The sequence below is a fragment of the Trachemys scripta genome, chromosome 6, assembly GCF_013100865.1.
Source record: "Trachemys scripta elegans isolate TJP31775 chromosome 6, CAS_Tse_1.0, whole genome shotgun sequence".
Taxonomy (NCBI): domain Eukaryota; kingdom Metazoa; phylum Chordata; order Testudines; family Emydidae; genus Trachemys; species Trachemys scripta.
This window is the reverse complement of record NC_048303.1, coordinates 71,037,141-71,058,999: the sequence shown is the minus strand read 5'-3', so window position 1 is coordinate 71,058,999 and position 21,859 is coordinate 71,037,141. Positions and strand designations below refer to the sequence as shown.

Below are 21,859 nucleotides of genomic sequence, written 5' to 3'. Positions count from 1 at the left end.
ACTTGGGGAAGGAAAGCACATGGTTCATTAACTAACTTGGGGTAGTGAAAAACATCTATATATAGCCATTGACAACTTTCTTAAATGATTAAGAGGTAAACAAAACTGATAGAAATAGGAATCAAAATATATAGGTACTAATATTTCATGGAAAAAACCTCAGTATTTAAAGTGTACCAAGGTTACTATAGTAATACTGTCAGGAAAAATAAATCCAAAACTACTGAACAAGTTATTTACAACACTCTGCTGAATGCAGAAAAAGCTAAAAGGCTGATCCATTTTTATTATGCAATTAGGTTCCTGAATTCATTGTTAGATTATTAAACATGGAAAGACATCTCCATTACTACACCATTACCTGACAGATCATGCCCAGCCAAGGGGTAGAAATTCTTCAACCTATGAAGCACCAACTGAACCATAGCCAATCGCATCAGTGACCAACTAACAACAAGAAAATACATGAGTCATTGATTGACCTCTTACAACTTTAAGGAAGTTTCACTTAAAAATAAAACTAACATCTCTACTGTAGGAATATTTTTAGCTTTTATTAACCAAAATATTGTAAACAGTTAATAAACCATGAATATATTAAAAACCTTAAGGATACCTTGTATGCCAAAACAACTATTCTACATAATAAAAAAACATTAAAATATTATACTCATGCGTTATTTACAACAAAACAAAGAAGATAATGCATTCCTAGGAAATATATGCATTTCTTGAATGGCTGCCATATTATCGCTCACACTTCTGCAGTAAGTTCCCAGAAATGCACTGTCAACAGTGTCAGAAAAAGTATGAGAATCAAAGTGATTCATACCTGTATGAATTTGAATTAGAGTGCTCCTGAAGGTGTAAATCTGATGTAAAATCGTCATCCTCATCATCACTTCCCTGACTCTCCTCTGAATCGTATTCCACTCTACTTTGTGAGGTTGGAAGAAAAGGCTAAAAAAAGCATAGAAAAATGTTTTAGTTCAGCAAAACTGTATCTGAAAAACAGTTTCAAATACTGTTAACATGTATGGTAATATTTAAAATAAAGTTATTGTTCATGAATTCTAATAATTTCAACTCTGATGGAGAAAACCAGTTGGTTCTTTTTAGAACCTCTGACTTCAGCACAATTGACTTCAAAACTACACAAGTTACTCTATTTACATAAAACTTTACAGTTTCAAAAGCTTAATTATTTTTCACTACTTGTGTTTCAGTAACACCTAAAAGCTCCAATCAGGACCAGGACCTCTGTGCTAGTAATGGTCAAAGACAAGAAGAGCATTTCTGCCCCAAAGATCTTGCAATCTGATTTAGCACTAGACATGACAAGTGAGGATAACGAACAATAGGAGAGAAGGGGTTGGGAGGAGGTGGCATGATGGAGGGTAGATGAGGTGAGCAATAACAAGATTACATAGTTACTTAAACTAGATGCAGTACACTCACAACTTGATGGTTTTAAATAAATTGAAGCTGTTTTTATAGAAGTATCAACTATTCCCAGCCATCTCTTGACATACACCTCTACCCTGAAATAACGTGACCCGATATAACACGAATTCGGAGAGAACGCGGTAAAGCAATGCTTGGGGGGGCAGGGCTGTGCGCTCCGGCGGATCAAAGCAAGTTCGATATGACGCGGTTTCATCTATAAAACGGTAAGATTTTTTGGCTCCCGAGGACAGCGTTATATCGGGGTAGAGGTGTAATTATTAGCTGGCTGATTTCCTGCAGGCATAATACAGGTGAGTTCTGAGGAGGGATTTGCAGAAAGGATAGCAGCCTTACAGTTATTCCATGATGGGTATTGCATTCAGAGACCAACATGGAAGAAGATACAGAGAGGTTTCTGGAATAAATTCATATATCATGGAATGGGTGGATGTAGTAAAAGATGAGGGCAAGTAAGTAAGGACAGTCAGAGTTATGAAGGGTCTTGAAAGTGGTGACAAGAAGATTGAATTCTATGAGATTGAGATGGAAAAGCAGTGGAGTCATTCAGAGAATGGTTGAAGTGGTCACGTCAACAAGCTAACAAGTTGATTGAGGCCAGCGATACTTAGACCTCAGTGGTTCAGGAGCCAAATTATCAATCGACATTACCCAAAAGAGCCACAGTAGTGTGAATTCATTGTTTCATTTACTCTCTATGTACATACATATATAGCCAGGTGTGGGTCAGCCCCAAGCAGCACGGAGCTTGGGGGGGGGGGGGGGGGCTTTGGTGTAGCCCCGGCCCCGGGCGAAGGGGGGGGGGGGGCGGGGGGGGGCCCGGAAGGGGGGGGGGGGGGCACGGCTTGGGTGAGCCTCTGGCTGTCCTGTTTTTACTTTTAAAATAATACTTCTCCGCTGGAGCCATCATGGGTAACATTTTTCTGTAGCCTCTTCTCTTTCCGCCCACCCCCAGCGGCAGCTTGCATTACTGTGCCTGACCTGATGTAGGTTCTCCGGAGCAGCTGATGCTATGCTGCTGCAATTAACGTGTGTTAAAAAAATTAACGCATTAATTGTGTTGTGTGTTAATCACACGCTTTAACAGCAGTTAATTGACAGCCTATATATCTATCTCACACACACACACACACACAAAATGAATGAATAAGAATTCTACAACTGATAACAGCATTCTGATTGGTTAATAATTAAACCACACAGTGTTTTCACATCATGCAAAGAGCTGCAGGAGACACATTAAAGAGCCACTTGTGGCTCCAAAGCCTCAGTTGAGTATTACTGATCTAGGCAGTTTTTAATGGCCTATAAGGGGGTGATGAGTGTGCCAGGAAAGCAGGGGTTACAGTAATCGAAGCTGAAAATGAGGAGTGTCTGTAAGAAAGATTTTGCTGTTTGGAGAGATGAAGGATCTGATTTTAAGAACTTTAGTAAATGAAGAAACAGCATCATTAACTCAGCCCACCTTTGAAACAGGTAACTATTATTCCAACCTTTGTGATAAGAAAACAGGCAAAATTACTGCACAGGAAGTCTGCCAGACCAGGATTAGAACTCAAGACTTTCTAACTCCCTACTCCACCTTCGTTCTCCACGTTATGCTGCCTTTCATATATTTCCTTGATTAAGAGGGTTTGACAGGAATTTTTACAAGTTTTCCATCTGGAGAGAAAATAAGGGTTCCTACATCTACATTGAATTCAGCCCCCATTGGCTGGTGAGGTATCACAACACATTCTTACTATGAGTCTTCCTGAGTAGACCATGTAAGCGTAATGTATCTATTGAACCGACATTAATTTTGGCAATTATTTTTTGAACTGTGCACTGCAGAGTTCACATCAGGCAGTTTCTCATTTCTGTTAAGCGTACAAGCCTCTGTGCTTAATATCTCATCTCAAAACAGAAGTTAAGCCTCTAACTCCCCCCCCCCCTTCCAGGAAAAAAAACAACAATGTGCATCTGCAATCTCAATGAGCAGCATTTTAGAACAATCTCTTCATGCTCCATGAAGTCAAATCAATTCAAGTAACAATTTTGCAAACAAAATTTTTCCAAAAAGCTACAGCCAGCATTGTTTTATGACTATTTAGGATGTTATGAATAAGAGGAAGATAAAAATTGTATAGAATCATAGATTAAGGTCAGAAGGGACCACTATGATCATCTAGTCTGACCTCCTGCACAATGCAGGCCACAGAATCTCACCCACTCACTCCTGTATCAAACCTGTGTCTGAGCCATTGAAGTCCTCAAATCATGGTTTAAAGACTTCAAGGTGCAGAGAATCTTCCAGCAAGTGACCCATGTCCCACGCTGCAGAGGAAGGCGAAAAACCCGCAGGCCTCTGACAATCTGCCCTGGAAGAAAATTCCTTCCCGACCCCAAATATGGCAATCAGCTAAACCCTGAGCATGTGGGCAAGACTCACCAGCCAGACACCCAGGAAAGAATTCTCTGTAGTAACTCAGATCCTACCCCATCTCACATCCCATCACAAGCCATTGGGCATATTTACCGCTAATAGTCAAAGACCAATTAATTGCCAAAATTAGGCTATCCCATTATACCATCCCCTCCATAAACTTATCAAGCTTAATCTTGAAGCCAGATATGTCTTTTGCCCTCACTGCTCCCCCCTTGGAAGGTTGTTCCAGAACTTCACTCCTCTGATGGTTAGAAACCTTCATCTAATTTCAAGTCTAAGCTTCCTGATGGTCAGTTTATATCCATTTGTTCTTGTGTCCACATTGGTACTGAGCTTAAATAATTCCTCTCCCTCCCTGGTATTTATCCCTCTGATATATTTATAGAGGGCAATCATATCTCTCATCAGCCTTCTTTTGGTTAAGCTAAACAAATCAAGCTCTTTGAGTCTCCTTTCATATGACAGGTTTTCCATTCCTCGGATCATCCTGGTAGCCCTTCTCTGTACCTGTTCCAGTTTGAATTCTTCATCCTTCTTAAACATGGAAGACCAGAACTACATACAGTATTCCAGATGAGGTCTCACCAGTGCCTTGTATAATGGTATTAACATCTCCTTATCTCTACTGGAAATACCTCACCTGATGCATCCCAAGACCACATTAGTTTTTTTCACGGCCATATCACATTGACGGCTCATAGTCATCCTGTGATCAACCAATACTCTGAGGTCCTTCTCCTCCTTTTACTTCCAACTGATGCGTCCCCAGCTTATAACAAAAATTCTTGTTATTAATCCCTAAATGCATGACCTTGCACTTTTCACTATTAAATTTCATCCTATTACAATTACTCCAGTTTACAAGATCATCCAGATCTTCCTGTATGATATCCTGGTCCTTATCATGCTATAAACAAATTTTAAATGAGGAAAGGCTAATTTCTGCTTAAAGTATTGCTAATGCAAGAAGGAGCAAAATGAGTTTTGTAATTGTAAATATTACCTTTGCTATGAAATAGTCCCAGATACTCAGTTCAGGAGGGATAAACTTTTCCCTGTAAGATGGAGATTCTTGCTCTACCAAAGATGATGAAGGAGACTGTGAAATTTCTTTCGGAGAGATTTTTGATGAAAGCGTAAAACTTTTTTGTTGCTTCTTACCATTGTCTACAGAAGAAGAAACTAAAAAAACAAAAAAAAATATGAAAAGGAGAAATGAATATTTATGGTAAAAGGATAAAATACACCTCTCTGTTATATATTTCCAAGATTTTCTTTTACCATCTCTTTAGAAAGTATTTCCTCAAACAGTATTTGAAACAAACCTCCCAAGTTTTCATATAGTGTTCTGTGTTAAAGGGGAAAACCACTAGTCTTCAAGCTTAAAAAATCTCCAGTTAATTGCATCCTTCAATAAATAAGTTACTATTTATTAAGTTAATATCTTTAATTTCATGGTCAGAGATAATCAAAATGTACGAATGCAAGATGACAGCGTTACAGCTTCAGCATTCTTCTGATACAAGTGCTTAACCATGCAACTTTAATGTTGCATTAAACACTTATTTGGGGGGTGTTCACAGTTGCAGAACTAACAAGCACCAGTCAGCAAAGGCAATATTATTCATTGATGTCATTAATTAACTGCACACATGTAGGCTAAACAGACACTAGCTGACAAAATACAGCTTATTTTTATAGGCTACTGGTTTTAGCCTCAATAGATGTTTGGACGAGGGAAGGTGCTAACAGAGCAAATGATCTCTCAAAACTCACAATGGTGCTCCAAATAATTAAGTAGTTTAAAAATAATATCCAATAGGAAAGATTCTGGAGCTGAAGCAGGACAAATTTAGTGCTCTAAATACACCTATGGCAGGAGGTCTAAAAATCACCCATTGCAGCTAAACAGGAGTTTTCCAGAGATGAGGAGCTATGGCCATATTCTGACAGGTCTGACCATGCCTTCTGTGCAACAAAGGAAAGAGGAAACCATCAGAAAAATAGAGAACCCAGATGAAAGAAAATGGTTTCTCGCCTTCTTATAACTGTTTATTGAGATGTGTTGCACGTGCTGATTATACTAGGTGTGTGCACGCATGTCTTGTGTACAATACCATATAGTTTTCCATAGTGGTGCCCGAGCAGCAGCCACGCCTGCTCTCTGGTATTACTTGTGCTTTGAACTGAGGGTATAATGGCGGAGCCACCTCACTCACCTTTCAGTTCCTTTGAACTGGACTCAGGAAATAGACTGATGCACTGGGGCAGGAGGGTGGGTTGTGTAATGGACATATGCAACATATCTCCAAGAAAAAACAGTTATAAAAAGGTGAATAACCATTTTTTCTTCTTCAACTGGTTGCATGTATCCATTATACTGGTTGACTTCTAAGCAGTTTGCAATGGAGGTGGAGAGCTAGGCGTCTCACCAGAAGAGGGACAGCAGAACTGCTTTCCCCACATTTGCATCTTCTCTCACTGTGGTAGTAATTGCATAATGTCTAGCAAAGGTGTGGACTGAAGACCATATTACCACTCTACAGTGTCCATGACAGGAGTATTTCCCACAAACACCATAGAGACTGAGCATGCCCCAGCTGAATGTGAAAACAGTTTTGCTTGTGTGACAATGCCCTGTAGCACGACAATACAGCTGGTGATGCAAAAGGACAGTTGTTCTGTTGCAGGATGTCTTTCATTCATTCCACACAGGAGACGGACAGCTGAGTAGGGACCCAAAAAGGTTTTGCTCATTACAGATAAAGAACGAGTGCTCAGTGTATATCCAGAGTGCGTGGCTTTGGAAAGAAGACTGGTAAATATATTTTGATTGGCGGAGATGGAAATCAGATACTACTTTTGTTTAGGCTATGGCCTATGCTGTATCTTGTCCCTGTTTAAAAAAAAAAAAAAAAAAAAAAGCATATCGAGGATCCGTCATTAGAGCATGTAGCTTCCTTACTCTTCTTGCTGAAGGGATGGCTATTTGAAGAGCCAACTTTGCTGAGAGGTGTGACAACGAACAGGTGGCTAACAGTTCAAAAAGGGGACCCATAAGGGCTGATAATAGTAAATTCAAATCCCACTGTGAAACAGGGTCCCTGATAGGTGAAAACAACCTAAGGAACCTGGTAGTCACAGGGTTAGAGAATACATGAGGGTGAAATGTTGAAATTGTGCCAGGTTCACTTTGATAGAGTTGACTGTCAAACTAAGTGTAACAAGTAGTCAAAAATATTTTGACTTGTAGACTGTATGAGACACCCAGACACACGCTTCCACTTACTAAGTTAAGTAGCCCTTGTGGATGCGTTATCTACTATTACGTAGGACATTCTGGACTGCCTCGAAACAGAGTGCCCTCCTGGGTTTACTCACTGAGGAACCGGGCTGTGAGGTGTAGTGACTGAAGGTTCAGATGCAATACCTGCCTGTGACTCCAGGATATAAGGTCTTTGACTAAAAGCAGAGGTAAGATTTGATTGATGGACAATGTGAGCAGATCTGAGAACCAAGGTTACCTTGCCCAGCCTACAACAACAAGTGTTATTCTGCCTCATTCTGGCTTCAGCTTGAAAATGACTTTGAAATCAGTGGCATTGCAGGGAAAGCAAAGCGCAAGTCCTTGTCCCAGGGAAGAGAAATGTATCTGCTATAAACCCGGAACTGTGACCTACCCTTGAACAGAGATGGGGCATTCCCTGTTCTGACTGGTTGCAATTAAGTACTTCTATTTGAAATACTGACTTTAGTACAGTCATATTGAGAGACCATTCATGATCCAAGAGGAATGACCTGTTCAGGGAGTCTACTAATCCGAACCCATGGTAGGTGTGATGCTATGAGTTAGAAGTTCTGTGTGCACAAGTTCCAGAGCCTGACTGCCTCCTGGCACAGACTGTTCAATTTGGCACCCCCAACTGTTGAAATGTAACACCACTATGGTGGTGTTGGTAAGTATTTGGATAGCCCTGCCCTGTATATATGAAGTAGAAAATGGTGGCATACTCTGGAGATGCCCCAAACTCTGAAATGTTTATGTGCAGCCTGGCCTCCTGAGCGGACCACAAACCCTGAGCATGCAGGTCTCCCAGATGCACTCCCCACCCAATGGCTAAAGCGTCTGTTACCAAAGTCATACAGGGAAGAAATTGGGAGAACAAGGCACCCCTACAGACATTGTCTTGGTTCATCCAACAATCCAGGGATGATAGGACCTTGTCTGGAGTGCATCCTAGTGTGTCCAGGGGATGTATCTGAGGGTGATACATTGACTTGAGCCTCTGTAATCCTCTGATATGTTGCCATGGTGAGGGAAGGGGTCATATACATGTACTTGCTATATGCCCCAGGCACCTGCAGCAATTCATCGTTGTGGTCTAGAATGGCCCTTGGAGAACACACAAGGGTCTCGTAAAACTACAAGACTTGGTATTGGCAAAGATTCTTCTCTAGAATCGAACCCAGGACTGCCCCAATAAATTTTATTCTCTGCAGGGGTTTGGAGGATAGATTTCTCTTTGTTCACTTCCAAGGCTAAGAGCATGAAAATAGAGTGTTCGATGAATACTTCTCTCTACCTGTTGACAGGAGCAATTCCAGACCAACCAATCCTCCAGGTACAGACACCTGTGGTAGAGATAGGCTGCCACCACTGCCATGCATCTGGTAAAAACCCTTGGTGTGGAAGACAGGCTGAAGGGTATGAACTGAAAGTGGTCTCCTCCTCCCACGAACCTTCGAAATTCCCTGTGGTCAGGGTGGATTGCCACATGGAAATATGCAGCCATTGAGTTGAGGGTAGTATACCAATCTTCTGGGTCTAGCAAAGAGATAACAGTTGCAAAGGAAACCATATAGTACTATAGCTTCTCTATGTACTTGTTTAAATTCCGAAGATCCAAAATGGGCCTCAGACCACTTTCTTGCTCTGGGTATTAGGAGGCAGCAGAAGTAGAATTCCGTACCAGTACTGAGCAGGCACTTCTTCTATGGCTCCTAAGGAATGTAGATTCTGCACTTCCCACCCTATTACAGACTTAGGAGATGGTTCCCTGATAAGGGATAGGGAGTGAAGACAGTAAATATAGGGTACATCCTGATTCCCCCCTGCTTAGCAGCCACTTTTCTGAGGTGATATATTGCCACACATGGAAATAAGATAACCTGTTTCCAAAAAGGGGAAGATTTTCACTAAAATCTGATATACTGACCAAAGGAGGAGTCCAATGGGCTGCTTTGAGGTGTGGGGCTTCTTAGCAGAAGCACTCCAGGTGGATAGCTGGGGCCTTCTCCTTTGCTTTTTGTGCTTTTGTCTATACCCATCAGTCTCTCTAGGGATGTAGCCGTACTGCCATGGTAGAAACAGGATGTTGAAACTTTATTATCTTGGGGGCTAGCATATACAGACCTAGGAATTTCAACACTGGTCTAAAGCCTTAATATATTAGTGCTCTTGTTCAAGGAGATAAAGGTACAGCCTTCGAAGGTGAGGTCTTCAATGGTCTGTTGTACTTGAAAAGGATTTCCTGGGGACCGGAGCCTTGACAAACACCACATAGTTACTGCCATTGCCCAAACTGCAGCAGCTGAGTTCATCACATCCAGGGAAGCCTGCAAAGGGGCCAGTGCTACCAGACAACCTTCCACTAGGAGAGACTGGAAATCACTCTTGGAAATATCTGGTAACTTGTTGAGGATTTTGGTAAGGCATTCCAACTGGAATAATCATAATGGGCCAAGAGGACCTGATAATTCTCTATAAAGCAGCTGTAACCCCACAGCTGACTCAAAATTTTCTAAGAGAGATCCAAGTTTGTGTCCCTTTCTTGGTGTTGCTTTTGCTCTGCTTTTGCAGTGTAGTTCATTAATTGTCACTGCTACCAGGAAGCTTGGTGTGCAGTATTGATAAAACCATTCATAGTCTTGTGATGGAACTTGGTACTTGTACTGGTGGCAAAATGCATGGAACACTAGAGATGATGGAATTTGCCATAAAGCTTTACTAAGTTGCATGACTGCCTCATTTATAGGGAGAGCAACTTTCCCTGTTGTAGCAGGGTATAAAATGTCTTGAGTTTGTGGGAATTCTCCTCCTCAAACTCTATCCGAGTTCCCAGAGACAGAGTTCTCCTTTCCAGAAGCTCCTGATAGGACTAAAAATCAATTACTGGAGAAGATGCTGCTGGTGCCAGGGTCTCATCCAGTGATGAGGATGAGGTGATCAGAGGAAGCAGAACCTTCTTGAAGCTAGTCTTGAACTGCCAGTATAGAAGGTCCTTCCAAAGCAGGCAATAGGTGGTCCCAATCCTCAGTACCCCAGGAGCTCTGTAGGAACAGTGAGTGGCCTGTCAGTACTGTGTGAAGAAACTTTCCCCCTCAGCAATATGTTTCCATAGTGTAGTGGTTGCTTGGTAACAACTCTTTGGTACTTCCCCTCTCAAGGACCAATTTCTGTAGTGCAGTGGAGATGAGGATCTAGACACTGTAGGCATCCCCCCACGGTAAACCAGTAGGGTCAACGATGGGGCTGGTATGGTATCGGAGACCAACTGATGACTTCTATGCCTTGGGATGCAATGAATTTCTGAAGTGGGAACCCACTTCAGATTCTGAGGAAGAGTATAAATACTCTGAAGGCCAGGGAGACGCAGTACCAGATGTCATCGCAGGAGATAAAGAATGTGATCTATGACAGGCCTGTGGTATGGGACTGCAACATCAGGGGCTTCTGAGCTATGTTACTGTGCATTGAGAGAGAACTGTTACCATTGGTGTCTGAGCCAAGATCTAGATTGCCTGGAGTGTTACCAGACCTGAAATCCCAGGTGCCAAACCAGATCCCAACATGGAAACCAGCATAGACACCACATGCAACAGGCTTGGACAAGTACCATCAGTCTGAATAATTGGCGAGGGTGGTTTGGAGAGCCTTAGCAGATCTTTTACAGCTACATATGCCTCCAGGGAGGTCACTTCTGAAATAGGCCTTTGCCCCGCATAAGTGGACAGCTCCAGCGTCGGCACCAAGGAAGTAGTTGGCCTCAACAGTCCCGGCATGGGAAGCCGAGTCAAAGGTTCTGGCCTGACTGAGTCACTAGGATGGAGCCCTGTGGAGTGGCAGGCCTAAGGGTGCACTCTGTCTTCAGTACCAGAGTGGCTAGTCTCTGCAGTTGAGGAGTCCCACACAGAAGGCTATGACAACATGGAAGTCATCCCCCCTCTTTGGCTTTGGAGGCAGAGAGCGCTCTAAGCACTTTGAGGAATGTCCTGGCAAGGTTATCACCTCTTGTCTCTTTCCCCAGTTAAGACCAAGGGAGCACTCCCTATAGTCAACTGAAGCTGTAGCAATGCCAGGTGAGTAGCGGCCTCTATGAGGATGGACCTGAGGTGTTTCTCTGTTTTCTAGTTCTAGTTTTGGAGCTCTGGCAAGTTGTACAGTATTCTCTTAGTGACCTTTTCACAAGCATTTAAAATAGAAAGAGTGAGGGATGCTCACGGGCATGAACTTTTGACACCTGTAGCAGAACTTGAAGCCAGGGGCCCTGGCACAGGCTCCCCCAGTACCAGGCAGAGCCCAGCATCCACTAACAATCAGATTAAACTATATAGAAGAAAAAACAAGACAGAAAGGAGGCCCAAAGGACCCAAAATGAGTATCACAATCTAATAGCTATAAATGGCAAGTTCACAGAGGGAATGAGCAAACAGCAAGTTCTGGCCACCGACGGTAAGAAGAAACTGAAGAATGGGCAGGGCCCTCCATCCTTTGTACACTTGACTTGAGGCACAAGGGATACGAGGGTGCAGGTATGGCTGCCTGTATGGGAACCACTAGGGAAAACTCTGGCAACAGTGCATGAGACACACATACACCTAGTACACAGGACATATGCAATCACTTGAAGAAAAATGTTTATAATTATGAGCAGAGCTTATTTAACGTCAGTAAATTTTCTACTATGCATTTTCATTTAAATTTTATTCTACATTTTCTAATGTTCGTAACTCTGATTAATGAAAACTAGATGTTTTCCAAGCCAATCAAAAGGCACTAAGCCCTCAAGGAGTACTGTCTGTTGCAAGTTTCAAGCTTAAGCTATTTTTTGCTACAGTCCGGTCTTAACAGTGTTTTTTGTTTGTTTGTTTTAAATGGGAACAATTTTTAACTCTTACAAAATTCAAAGTGGCTGAAGGGATTTTTTTACTCCCACTTCCAAAAAAGGAAATTTACCTTCAGGCAAAAAACAAAGCATGGAAAGTTCCCACTGAAAACCATCAGAATCCAATGATCATGTGAAAACAAGAAGGGGTTGTTTCTATTGTGAAATGCTTTACAAACTAAACTGTAATGTATGCTTAACTCAACATTTACTACAAGCGGACAACTAGACTTCATATTGAACCTAAGATAGCTACTTTTGAACTGTGCATATTCTGTCACCACATTGCTACAATAGAACAGTGTGGCTAAGTAGAAACATATTTCCCCTTATGGATGCTATTAAGAATTCACTTACCTGCATTAATGATGCAAATATATATGCTGTAATACAATGTTTCCTATTTGTTATTTAAAGATTATCAGCCAACTCAAAGAGCATGCACGTGCATCATTAAATATGTAATTTTAGCTTCAGCACAAAAAATGAAACTTACTCCAATGTTTAAATGAAGCAGAAAAAGAAAACTGTTTTATGATACAGCACTAAATATAAATTCGTAAGTTTTTAAAAAAAGTGCATTTCAAAAAGCAATTGCTATATTATTAGTTGCTATTTCTGATAATCTGTGGTGGTATTTTCCTCAATCATTTTCTAGCCCTTGGTCACTTGTCTGATACTTTAAAGAGTTGAATTTAGAATGATTTTTAACTAAATATAGGTGACATCATGCGTGACCTATTTTTGTACATTCTCAAACAATCATTTGATAATCCTTTGAGTTCATAAGTATGTTTTTTTTTAAAAAATCCTTATGTGGTAGGCTATGAAAGCTTGTCTCTCTCACCAATAGAAGTGGATCCAATAAAATATATTACATCATCTACCTTCTCTCTCTTGATTACATATAATTTAGGATCTTAAATCATTAGCTACTTTTAATAGTGAAGTCAAATTTAGTGTGTATAGATAGCTACAAAACAAAGTATGTCAATTTAAAAGAAATTTGAGATTGTGGTTTTGAACTTAATTTTAATATACTCAGAATCTGAGAAAATGCATCTTAATTCCCAATAATTTAAATTTACAACACTGAGACAAGTTAACAAATGGCACTTTTAAGGAGTAAAAAAAAAAACAAAACAATATTTTTTTTAAAAGCAGGCAAATTTAAAATAGGAAGCAGATTAAAAAAACAACAAAAAACAGTCTGTGAATCCAGATGTCCTACTTTAGATTACAGTACAGAAGTTACACTAAAACGTAACAATGGAGTACCACGAATTGGTACAGGGATAGTTTCCAGTTTGGCAACATGCTGCTCCATGTAAAATCAATGGTGTCTCAGATTACTTTTGTCTGGCTGAACACCAACCGTCGAAAATTACTACTATTTCTGGAAAAAAGGATTTTGCTCTTACCTTGTAAATTTACCACTTAAACAGCTGAAATTTGAACCTCTGTTCCTCTTTTTTTCTGACTCAAGAAGTCCCATTCCCTATCTTCCACTAAGCAACTCCCTGTAGTACACCTCTACCCCGATATAAACGCTGTCCTCGGAAGCCAAAAAATCTCACCGCGTTATAGGTGAAACCGCGTTATATCGAACTTGTTTTGATCTGCCGGAATGCGCAGCCCTGTCCCCCCGGAGCACTGCTTTACCATGTTATATCCGAATTCATGTTATATCAGGTCACATTATATCAGGGTAGAGGTGTACTTCGCTTTCTTGCTAGAGTCTGCTTTTTAGCCAAAGACTCCATTTCGTCAAAACAATCAAGACTACTATAAAACTGAACAGCATTACCTGGCTGGGACCCTTAGATTGGTTCTCTCTTTTGCAAAAAGTGAATTTACAAATTAAAACCAAAATTCTCCTTTCTTCAGCAGCTCCCACAGAGTCCCTCTCCACCCCACCCCCATCAGGAATCTGGGCTATGCCTGGCAACACCCAGCACAAACAAGAGTGGGAATAACTTACATGGGAATTTAGAGGACATTGTCTGGTATATGTTGTCATCGGTCCCATAATACATAGAAAAAATGTTCACTGATTACCAGTTTGCTATCCAGAAGACAACCCATCTGCTCAAGACACGGAGAATGACAGAATAAGGTATGACTTTCAGAAGGCAGCCTCTTATCCCCACCACTTGCAGACCTTCTGCAAAGTATATTTACATGAAGGAAGTACGTAGCCACTTGAGTATGACCGAAGATGTCTTTCCCCACTCTCTCCCCATCCAAAAGCAGAAAGAGGAAGTCAGACTGCCAAAACTCTGGTTTCTGTGCACATAGTACATAATGGCCGCAATGTCCAAGAAGGGACTCAGAAGAGGAAACATGAGGAAAAATGAACGGACTGATCCTTATGAAATCTCAAGTTCACCTCAAGGAGGAAACTGGGAACCATACCCTATGTTCATCTTATTATGAAGATCAGTTTTACTAACATTGTGTAGACAATCAACGTGGGTTTGCTCTAATGGTCAATCCTTGAGCAGTCTCGCTCAAACCCAGCCTTGTGGTACTACAAGTCATTAATGTACTACTCTCCAAGTTCTGGTAACTGACTTCAGTTACTGGCAGACACTCCTCCCCATTTAGTTCCTACTCCTCTCTCTATTCTTCCACTCTCCTCCCACCCAACTCCACCAATATGGTTGGTCTCAACAAAATGAAAGTTATTAAAAATCCCAGTACTTGAAGTGGTCTGGGAGCTTTAGATATTAGGATATTAAACACCTTAGATTTGCCTTGCAAGCTACAACACGGGGGAGGGGGAGAAGAGGAGTGAACCACAGGGTTCAATTAAAATAATTTATTAGAAATTTGGATAATGTTTCATGATGGTGGTTTTGGTACTGCTGGTGCACATGGGCACTTGCTTCATACACATGCATTAGGTCTGAAGGGATGGCAAATCTGGCATTACAGTGTGGATTCCTCACAGAGTTGCAACAGCTTGGTGAGGGATTTGGTTCTCTGAAGTCTTGTGGTCGTGGAGGCAAAGACAGTCAAAACAAAGGATGACAACTTTTTTCATTTACCTCATAGATGGGCAAAGGAGGTACTCACATTCCTTTCCAACACCTTAACTTTCCAAACAGTTCCTTAAAAAGTTTTCTGAGAACAATGTTTTGTGGTTCAGTAATAAACTAATGGAATCGTTTTAATATTCAAAATATTTTCTGGTTTTGAAGTGCGTTAGTTCATTTTCTAGCATGTCACATAACATTTGAGAACTGATGGCAAAAGTAAACCCTGATGAATAATAGTGAAGTGGCTCCATTTAATCTACAAGACAAGATGGACAGGTATCTGGGATCACGGAACTGTCTTAAAACATTTTAAAAATGCTCAATAAAAGAAAGAATTATGAACCAAGCATATTTCAAGCTACTCAGGATTTCACTAGTACTCAATGTTCAATCCAAATTGTATCATGCTGACAGCAAACAGCAAAATTTTCATGATCATTCCTTAGTTTGTGGAGACAAATTAATTGCAACAAGCAATTTAGCAATTTTAAAAACATTTTACTTGTAATCTGAAGTCCAAAATGATTATTTGAATTAATGTTAAAAATCATTCCTACAAAAGGCTTGATTTTTTATTTTCATTTACAGTAGTACTCTATAGCAACTGAGCACATGAAATGAAGTATGGATTTCTAACTGTTATAAAACAATCACAAGTATCAAAATTGTTCTGCAGAACTTATTATGAAAAAATTATTATTTCTCTATGTAAGTTGCACAGAATTCAATCAGGAATTATTCAGGAAACTAGACTGAAGCTCTCCAAATGGTCCTGGAAATGTATCATCTTTTTTCACCTACCCTTTTATCATGAAGGATAACGGAAAGACTAATGCTTTATATACACAAAACAACAATTCCCAGGGGAGGGAAACGTTTTACAAGGCTGCCAAGATATGTAAACTTAAATTAAATGAGTCTCAAAAATAATAATATTTGAAAAATATGTTCTCTCTTTACTTAATGGAATTAAGGAGTCTATTTCCTTTGTGAGAAGTGATATTCAAAACACCTAAAGCAGTGCAAGGATGCTGCTTTATGTGCTTGGGGTGTAAACTATTTCAAGGGAATCTGAATTTTGAACTATTATTCTTGGCAAATGAACAAAAGAAACTTTAAAATTTGTTTTAAAATGTAACTGACATTTAAAACTACACATTTATTTCTGTCACTAGCTCTGAGATCTTAAGCAACACTTGAAAAAACTTTTCCCACATCAGCTTAAGTATATTCCATAAAGATACATGTTTTGGACATGGAAAATATTAAACTCAACGTATGGGGAGCTCAGTATCCACATTCAGAAAAATGCTCAAAGTCAGACAAACAGCTGAACAAATATCAAAGGAAAAATGCATACTCCACTTTTCTCAGAGGATCAGAAGTCTTTTTGGAAGTCTGATTTCTTTATGAACTCTGGATGGCACAGGGGAACCAAGATGAAGCTTAAAGTGCGTGATGCTCATGTGGACACGATCTCACCTTAAAGAATGAGTTCTCCCATTACTGCAACTCTCCCCATGAGATAAGAAAGTGTCTCTTGACATCCTTAATTTGTGGGAAGGAAAATGTTGACAGGGTTCTCAAAAAGAACACTTTCAGAAAAATAACCCAGGTGTTTATCAGGTATTTCATTTTTTGAACTAGTATGCCATTACGAAGTATTTATATGCATACCTGAAAAGGTTTTTGTTTTTTTTTTAAATACTAGAAACAGTCTTTAATTTCAATCTTTAATTTTTAAATTATATTATTTATTATTATTATTGTTATTATTATTAATCTGTGAGTGAAAGCTTAACATAAAATGTAAAAGGGAAGTGATGAGAAAAAAAAGATAGGCATAATTATTGGACAACATACTTGAAAGTTACCAAACAATCCAGAAGGAAAGCTGAATGGGAGTCAGTGGTGACTGAATAAAGTGGTCTGACTAACGTGTCACTGGATGCTGGAGAGATCAGATGATGGAGATAGCTAGTATTCACTATTCAGACATTGCTTCCCCCTATATCTCCCTTTTTGCTCCCCCCATTTTAGCAGTACTTTGTGCTTGATTTCTTTGTTTTCTTCTTCCCCTACACACAACTGTTATTTAAGCATGTCATCTGCAAAGGATTTTTAGAAATTGGACTTGTGCCTTTTTTTTTTTTTTTTGGTATTATCACTATGTATAAGAAATGCCTGTATGATTTTTTCAGAACAGTTTCTGGATTTTTTGTTTTTGCAACTTACAAGAGTCAGGAGTATCTACTTCGTTGCAAGACTTTTTCAGGGTTTCAGAGTAACTGACCTCTCACATCTTAGTCGAAGTGACAGTATGTTAGGCTCAACGTGTTTTCTCCAAAATGTTAGTCAGTCACTGGAGTTAAACAAGTCTTAATCAAAATGCCTTCCCCTCCAAGTGCTACACTATTAAACTCATGACTTTTGGAAAACTAGTAGAGTTATGATATTACAAATCACTAGACAAGAGCCTTTGCAGTAGTAAGTCACTAAAATATATATATTTACATTTATATAAAGCTCTCTCTATCAAGGCATTTACATGAATATCATGTTTAAAATTATCCTAAACTCTGTATCAATAAACTAACAATTTGTGCTAAAGAAAAATGTATTTAAAAAAAAAATCAATCCATCTCAGGACAATTTAGAATTCATGTATTTATAATGTTCATTATTTGTTTGCTATTCTAAAGGATTCTCTATAATTATTAAAAATATTTTAAGTATACCAAAAAGTGAGAAAATATCACATTTGGTGTCTTGGGTGAACACTTAGAAATCCACAGTCATCATAACCCATATATCCATTTGATGCAAAACAAGCAGCCTCCATAAACAAAGATTTGAAACACTTCTGATGATGCCAAACCATGGTCTAAGCAATTTGTTATTTTTGTATTTAAAATTGGTTTAAATTAAAGCACAGCAAAAATGCTACAAATATGTCAATATTTTTGAAGTGTAATCCAATTGCGGATTAAACCAAAAAAAAATTATCAGTTTTTAAATTCAAGCTCATGGCTCGCGATCAGAAATTTTTCTTTACCGGTTTTATATTTCTATATATGCAAACTGGTTTTAGAGACCTAAATACTAAAGTTAATATCTTGCCTGCATGTTTGGTAGGACTATGAGTACTGATGGCAGCAAGGGATTTGGAAAACCCCACACATTCCATAGAGAACACTACTACCTGGTGTGGGCTAGGCATAGAGAAGTGCCTACCTGCCAAAGAGAGAAAACATACACTGTACTTGCAGTAAAGGAACACAGATATGGCTATTGTGTCAGGAGAAAGTCAGAAGTTGAGTTCTGCAAGAACCATTTTTAATATTCTATTTTCTACACTCTGGCATAACTGAAAAAGCAGTATAGAAGTTTAACCCTAAATCCGTTTCTATAGGATTAAAAATCCACAGAAGTGCATTTCATTACCATTCACTTCCCTCTCGTCTTCTATTCTACAAAACAACTGCTCCACTAAGTGTTAGAGCAATTTACTGCATTGTCTTTTGTATACATTGCTTTGAATATGAACTAGAGTAAGGCACACAATTAATTTCTACTCAACCCAAGCTATGTTGTATGGTAATCAAGAAGTTTTTTTCAGAAATATTTAAAAAAAAACCTAAAAGAGAGGTAAATAAAAAAGTGTAAGCTAACCAGCTTTTGTTGTCTGTTGCATCTGTCCTCTGCTAGGAATATGAGCTCCTCCACCAAAGACAGCAGACCACATTTTGTCGTTAAAAGGATGGGCCATAATTCTATACAATTCACTGCTGGAATGAGTTGCTAGACCATGAATGAAGAGACTAAGATAGACTGCTGTTAGAATTTCACAAAGTAAAACCGTGAGTCCTGGCTGGGCTTCCTCGCCAGCAGAATTCAAACGACGTATCAGAGCTGTTATTCCTAAAATATAAAAATAACAGAGGTAAATATTTCTGGTTTATAATCAAAGATGCATGATATAATCAAATGTATGAATCCTTTTATTTATTTGGAGGACAAAATGTAGACATTAAAGAATAATGAAAGTTACCTATATTAAAAGACTCCAGAAGGAAATAAAATTTACTTAGCTTTTGCATTTTAGTACCCTTTTACAGGTTTGTGTATTAAACATGTCATTAATCAGTAGTCCAATAATCTACTCAAATTTAAGCAAAAAGCTACGTTAAAAGAACTTTACAACTTTCAAGTCAAGCACTCAAAAGTTATGAAATGACAGAATTCAGGTTGCCCGTGCAACCTTTATTCAGCCCTCTTGCGCAGTATGTTAAAATCTTTAGTTACATAATAGCATGCTTCCCTCCGCCTAACTCCCAGAAGACCCCTACCTCATTCAGTGAAGGGTTAGCAATGGAATATTTGTAGGAAATTCCTAAATTGTAACTAAAGATTTCTCTCTCTCTTCCCCCTCCTCACCCCTGCCCCTTCCAAAAAAATCAGCATGAGAACATCCAGCATGGCAAGTTTCAGCCTGAATGGTTGAAGTTTGGCTAAGTTACAAGCAACTGAAAACAGGGTCTTATAATGGCAACTGTTGAGCATTCTCATCTTCAAGTGAGGCTATCAACTCCACCTATAATGTAAATACATATCCCTATAGACATGCACAATTTTTTGTGCAAGAAAGCAATATATAATTCAGTTTATATCTTAATTTCAATGTTGAAGACTGTTTAATCTGTTAAAAAAACAAGTGACTAGTATGCAGTATGTTATCTGATATGCAAAAATTTTTAACAATTTCCTAGTATTTGTTTAAAAGCGCAAACTGTAGTTAAATACCTGCAAGTAAAAGAGGATTGGGGGGGGGGGGGGGAGATCCACTACTAGATACCTGGCCATTGAGCTGGAGATGTATTGGGAGTTACAGTTTCATCTAAGCTTGTTGTTCTTAGAGTATGTCGCTGGGTAAGCAGCAGTGTCTGATATACTGTTCCAGTGAACTGGTTTGCTTGTAATGAACTGTGAAAAAGAAACAGCAAGCTATGTTTATATAAACACTGCAATTCTGTTTACAATTGGCTAATGCACAGTACTCACAATATGACAGAGCTACACAGACAGTTTTTAGGTGCACTGTCTATATATTAAACTGTTAGTATAGTGACCTAGTGCCCCGGCTGTGTTCCATAGTTCTTTACCTGTAGCTGTGGCCACCACAAAGGCACTGGTAGATGCAGGCAGAGAGTGATGCTGCTAAGGTATGCATTACATGTATCTGAAAGACAAAATATTTACAGTACAGATTACACTACAAATTGAACATTTGTATAGATTACTGTAGAACTCTCAAACGAGTCCGAACCCATGCATCTGAAGAAGTGGGTTTTTTACTCAAGAAAGCTTATGCCCAAATAAATCTGTTAGTCTTTAAAGTGCCACCGGACTCCTTGTTGTTTTTGTGGATACAGACTAACATGGCTACTCCCTGATATGTAGAACTCTCATTCATTAAAATACTTCAGCAGGTCAAAACCACCAATAATGTGACAAAAATTGTATGCCTAGTCCTGAATGGAAGTCTCTGATACTGTGTTTGTGTCACTTCTATGCCAAGAAAGTGACCAATAATTAAGTTATATCTGGCAGCAACTTTTAATATAATACATTGAAACAGAAACAGGTGATATATTTCTAACAGTTCAGAAAGCAATTTAGCTATGCCATTATAACTGAATTTTGCTAATTCACAATACTGAGTAGGGGGACCCACAGTGAATTAGAGAACAAGTCCAATCCTGAAAACACAAGTTTTGATGGCAACAGATCTACACAGAAGAGCAAGTTATACATACATTGAAGTGTTTGTGGAACTGAGTTCTAAATAAAAAAAAAGCAAGAACATTGCATTGCCAAATGCATATTAGCCAAGAGTAGTTTTAGTTTCTAATATTTATGGTACTTCACAATGTAGATTCTACTAAAATCATGTATATAAACACAATCAAGTTTTAAGAAAGAACCAGCTTGGAAAGCATATTACAATTAAGCATACTGCACAATCAAGTAGAAAGAATTACAATCAAGCTTATTAGTATGCTGCTTCTTAACAGTTGCCTCAGACTGGAGCTCTTGAATAAAGAACTGTAGTGACATTTAGGTTTTTTGAACTGATCTTTGCTGCAGTTCTAAGCCACATACACACAGTTTATTATGAATTGCATTAAACAGGCTCATTGTTGTCCTAGCACACACACATTTTATATTCGGTCTCAAAGTAAATTAATGATAGGGATAGGAGAAGAAAAAAAGGGTTTCCTTTTAATTTATTGTGTGATAAAAGCATCCGTTAATTAAGTTACACAAATACTATCCTTCATATAAACATCTTGTACATTATCCCATCGGATAAGAATTTTAAGATATGAGGCTGGGATTTTCCTAAGGTGCCCAGGAGATTTAAGTGCCTAGCTCCCATTTAAAGTAAATGGGAGTTGGTACCTAACACTTGTAAGCTTCTTAGATAATCACTGGAAAGTATTAAATTTAGTTTTTACTCAAAAGCAATTAAGGAGGGAATCTTGCAAAGAAAAAGAAAATGTTTTATGGGAAATATTTTATCGTTGCATAAAGATACACTGCTTCATGTCAGAGATGTTTTGTAATTTTTAAGCAGTAATTACAGGGCTTTGTGTTATTTTTTGCCTTCAAAATTATCAGCTTTATTTAAATGGAAGCAGGGAAGTAAGTTAATATAAAGTAAGATTTTATGCTGAAGTATCAGGAATTCTTGATTCATT

The 21,859-nt window shown here is 39.0% G+C and overlaps 1 protein-coding gene across 4 annotated transcripts in view; it reads right to left on the bottom strand.

Moving 5' to 3' along the window:
* DMXL1 (Dmx like 1) overlaps window positions 1-21,859 on the bottom strand; it is a 152,027-nt gene that overhangs the window by 32,891 nt on the left and 97,277 nt on the right. For 2 of the 4 annotated variants that reach the window (XM_034774425.1, XM_034774426.1), the window contains exons 26-32: window positions 20,261-20,337; window positions 19,954-20,081; window positions 18,771-19,019; window positions 18,219-18,332; window positions 4,896-5,074; window positions 833-960; window positions 362-447 (exon numbers count right to left, since the gene is read on the bottom strand). In XM_034774425.1, the coding sequence (XP_034630316.1) occupies window positions 362-447; window positions 833-960; window positions 4,896-5,074; window positions 18,219-18,332; window positions 18,771-19,019; window positions 19,954-20,081; window positions 20,261-20,337 (961 nt within the window). The remainder of the gene's footprint in view (window positions 1-361; window positions 448-832; window positions 961-4,895; window positions 5,075-18,218; window positions 18,333-18,770; window positions 19,020-19,953; window positions 20,082-20,260; window positions 20,338-21,859) is intronic. The other 2 variants (XM_034774427.1, XM_034774428.1) reach the window with 1 other exon arrangement.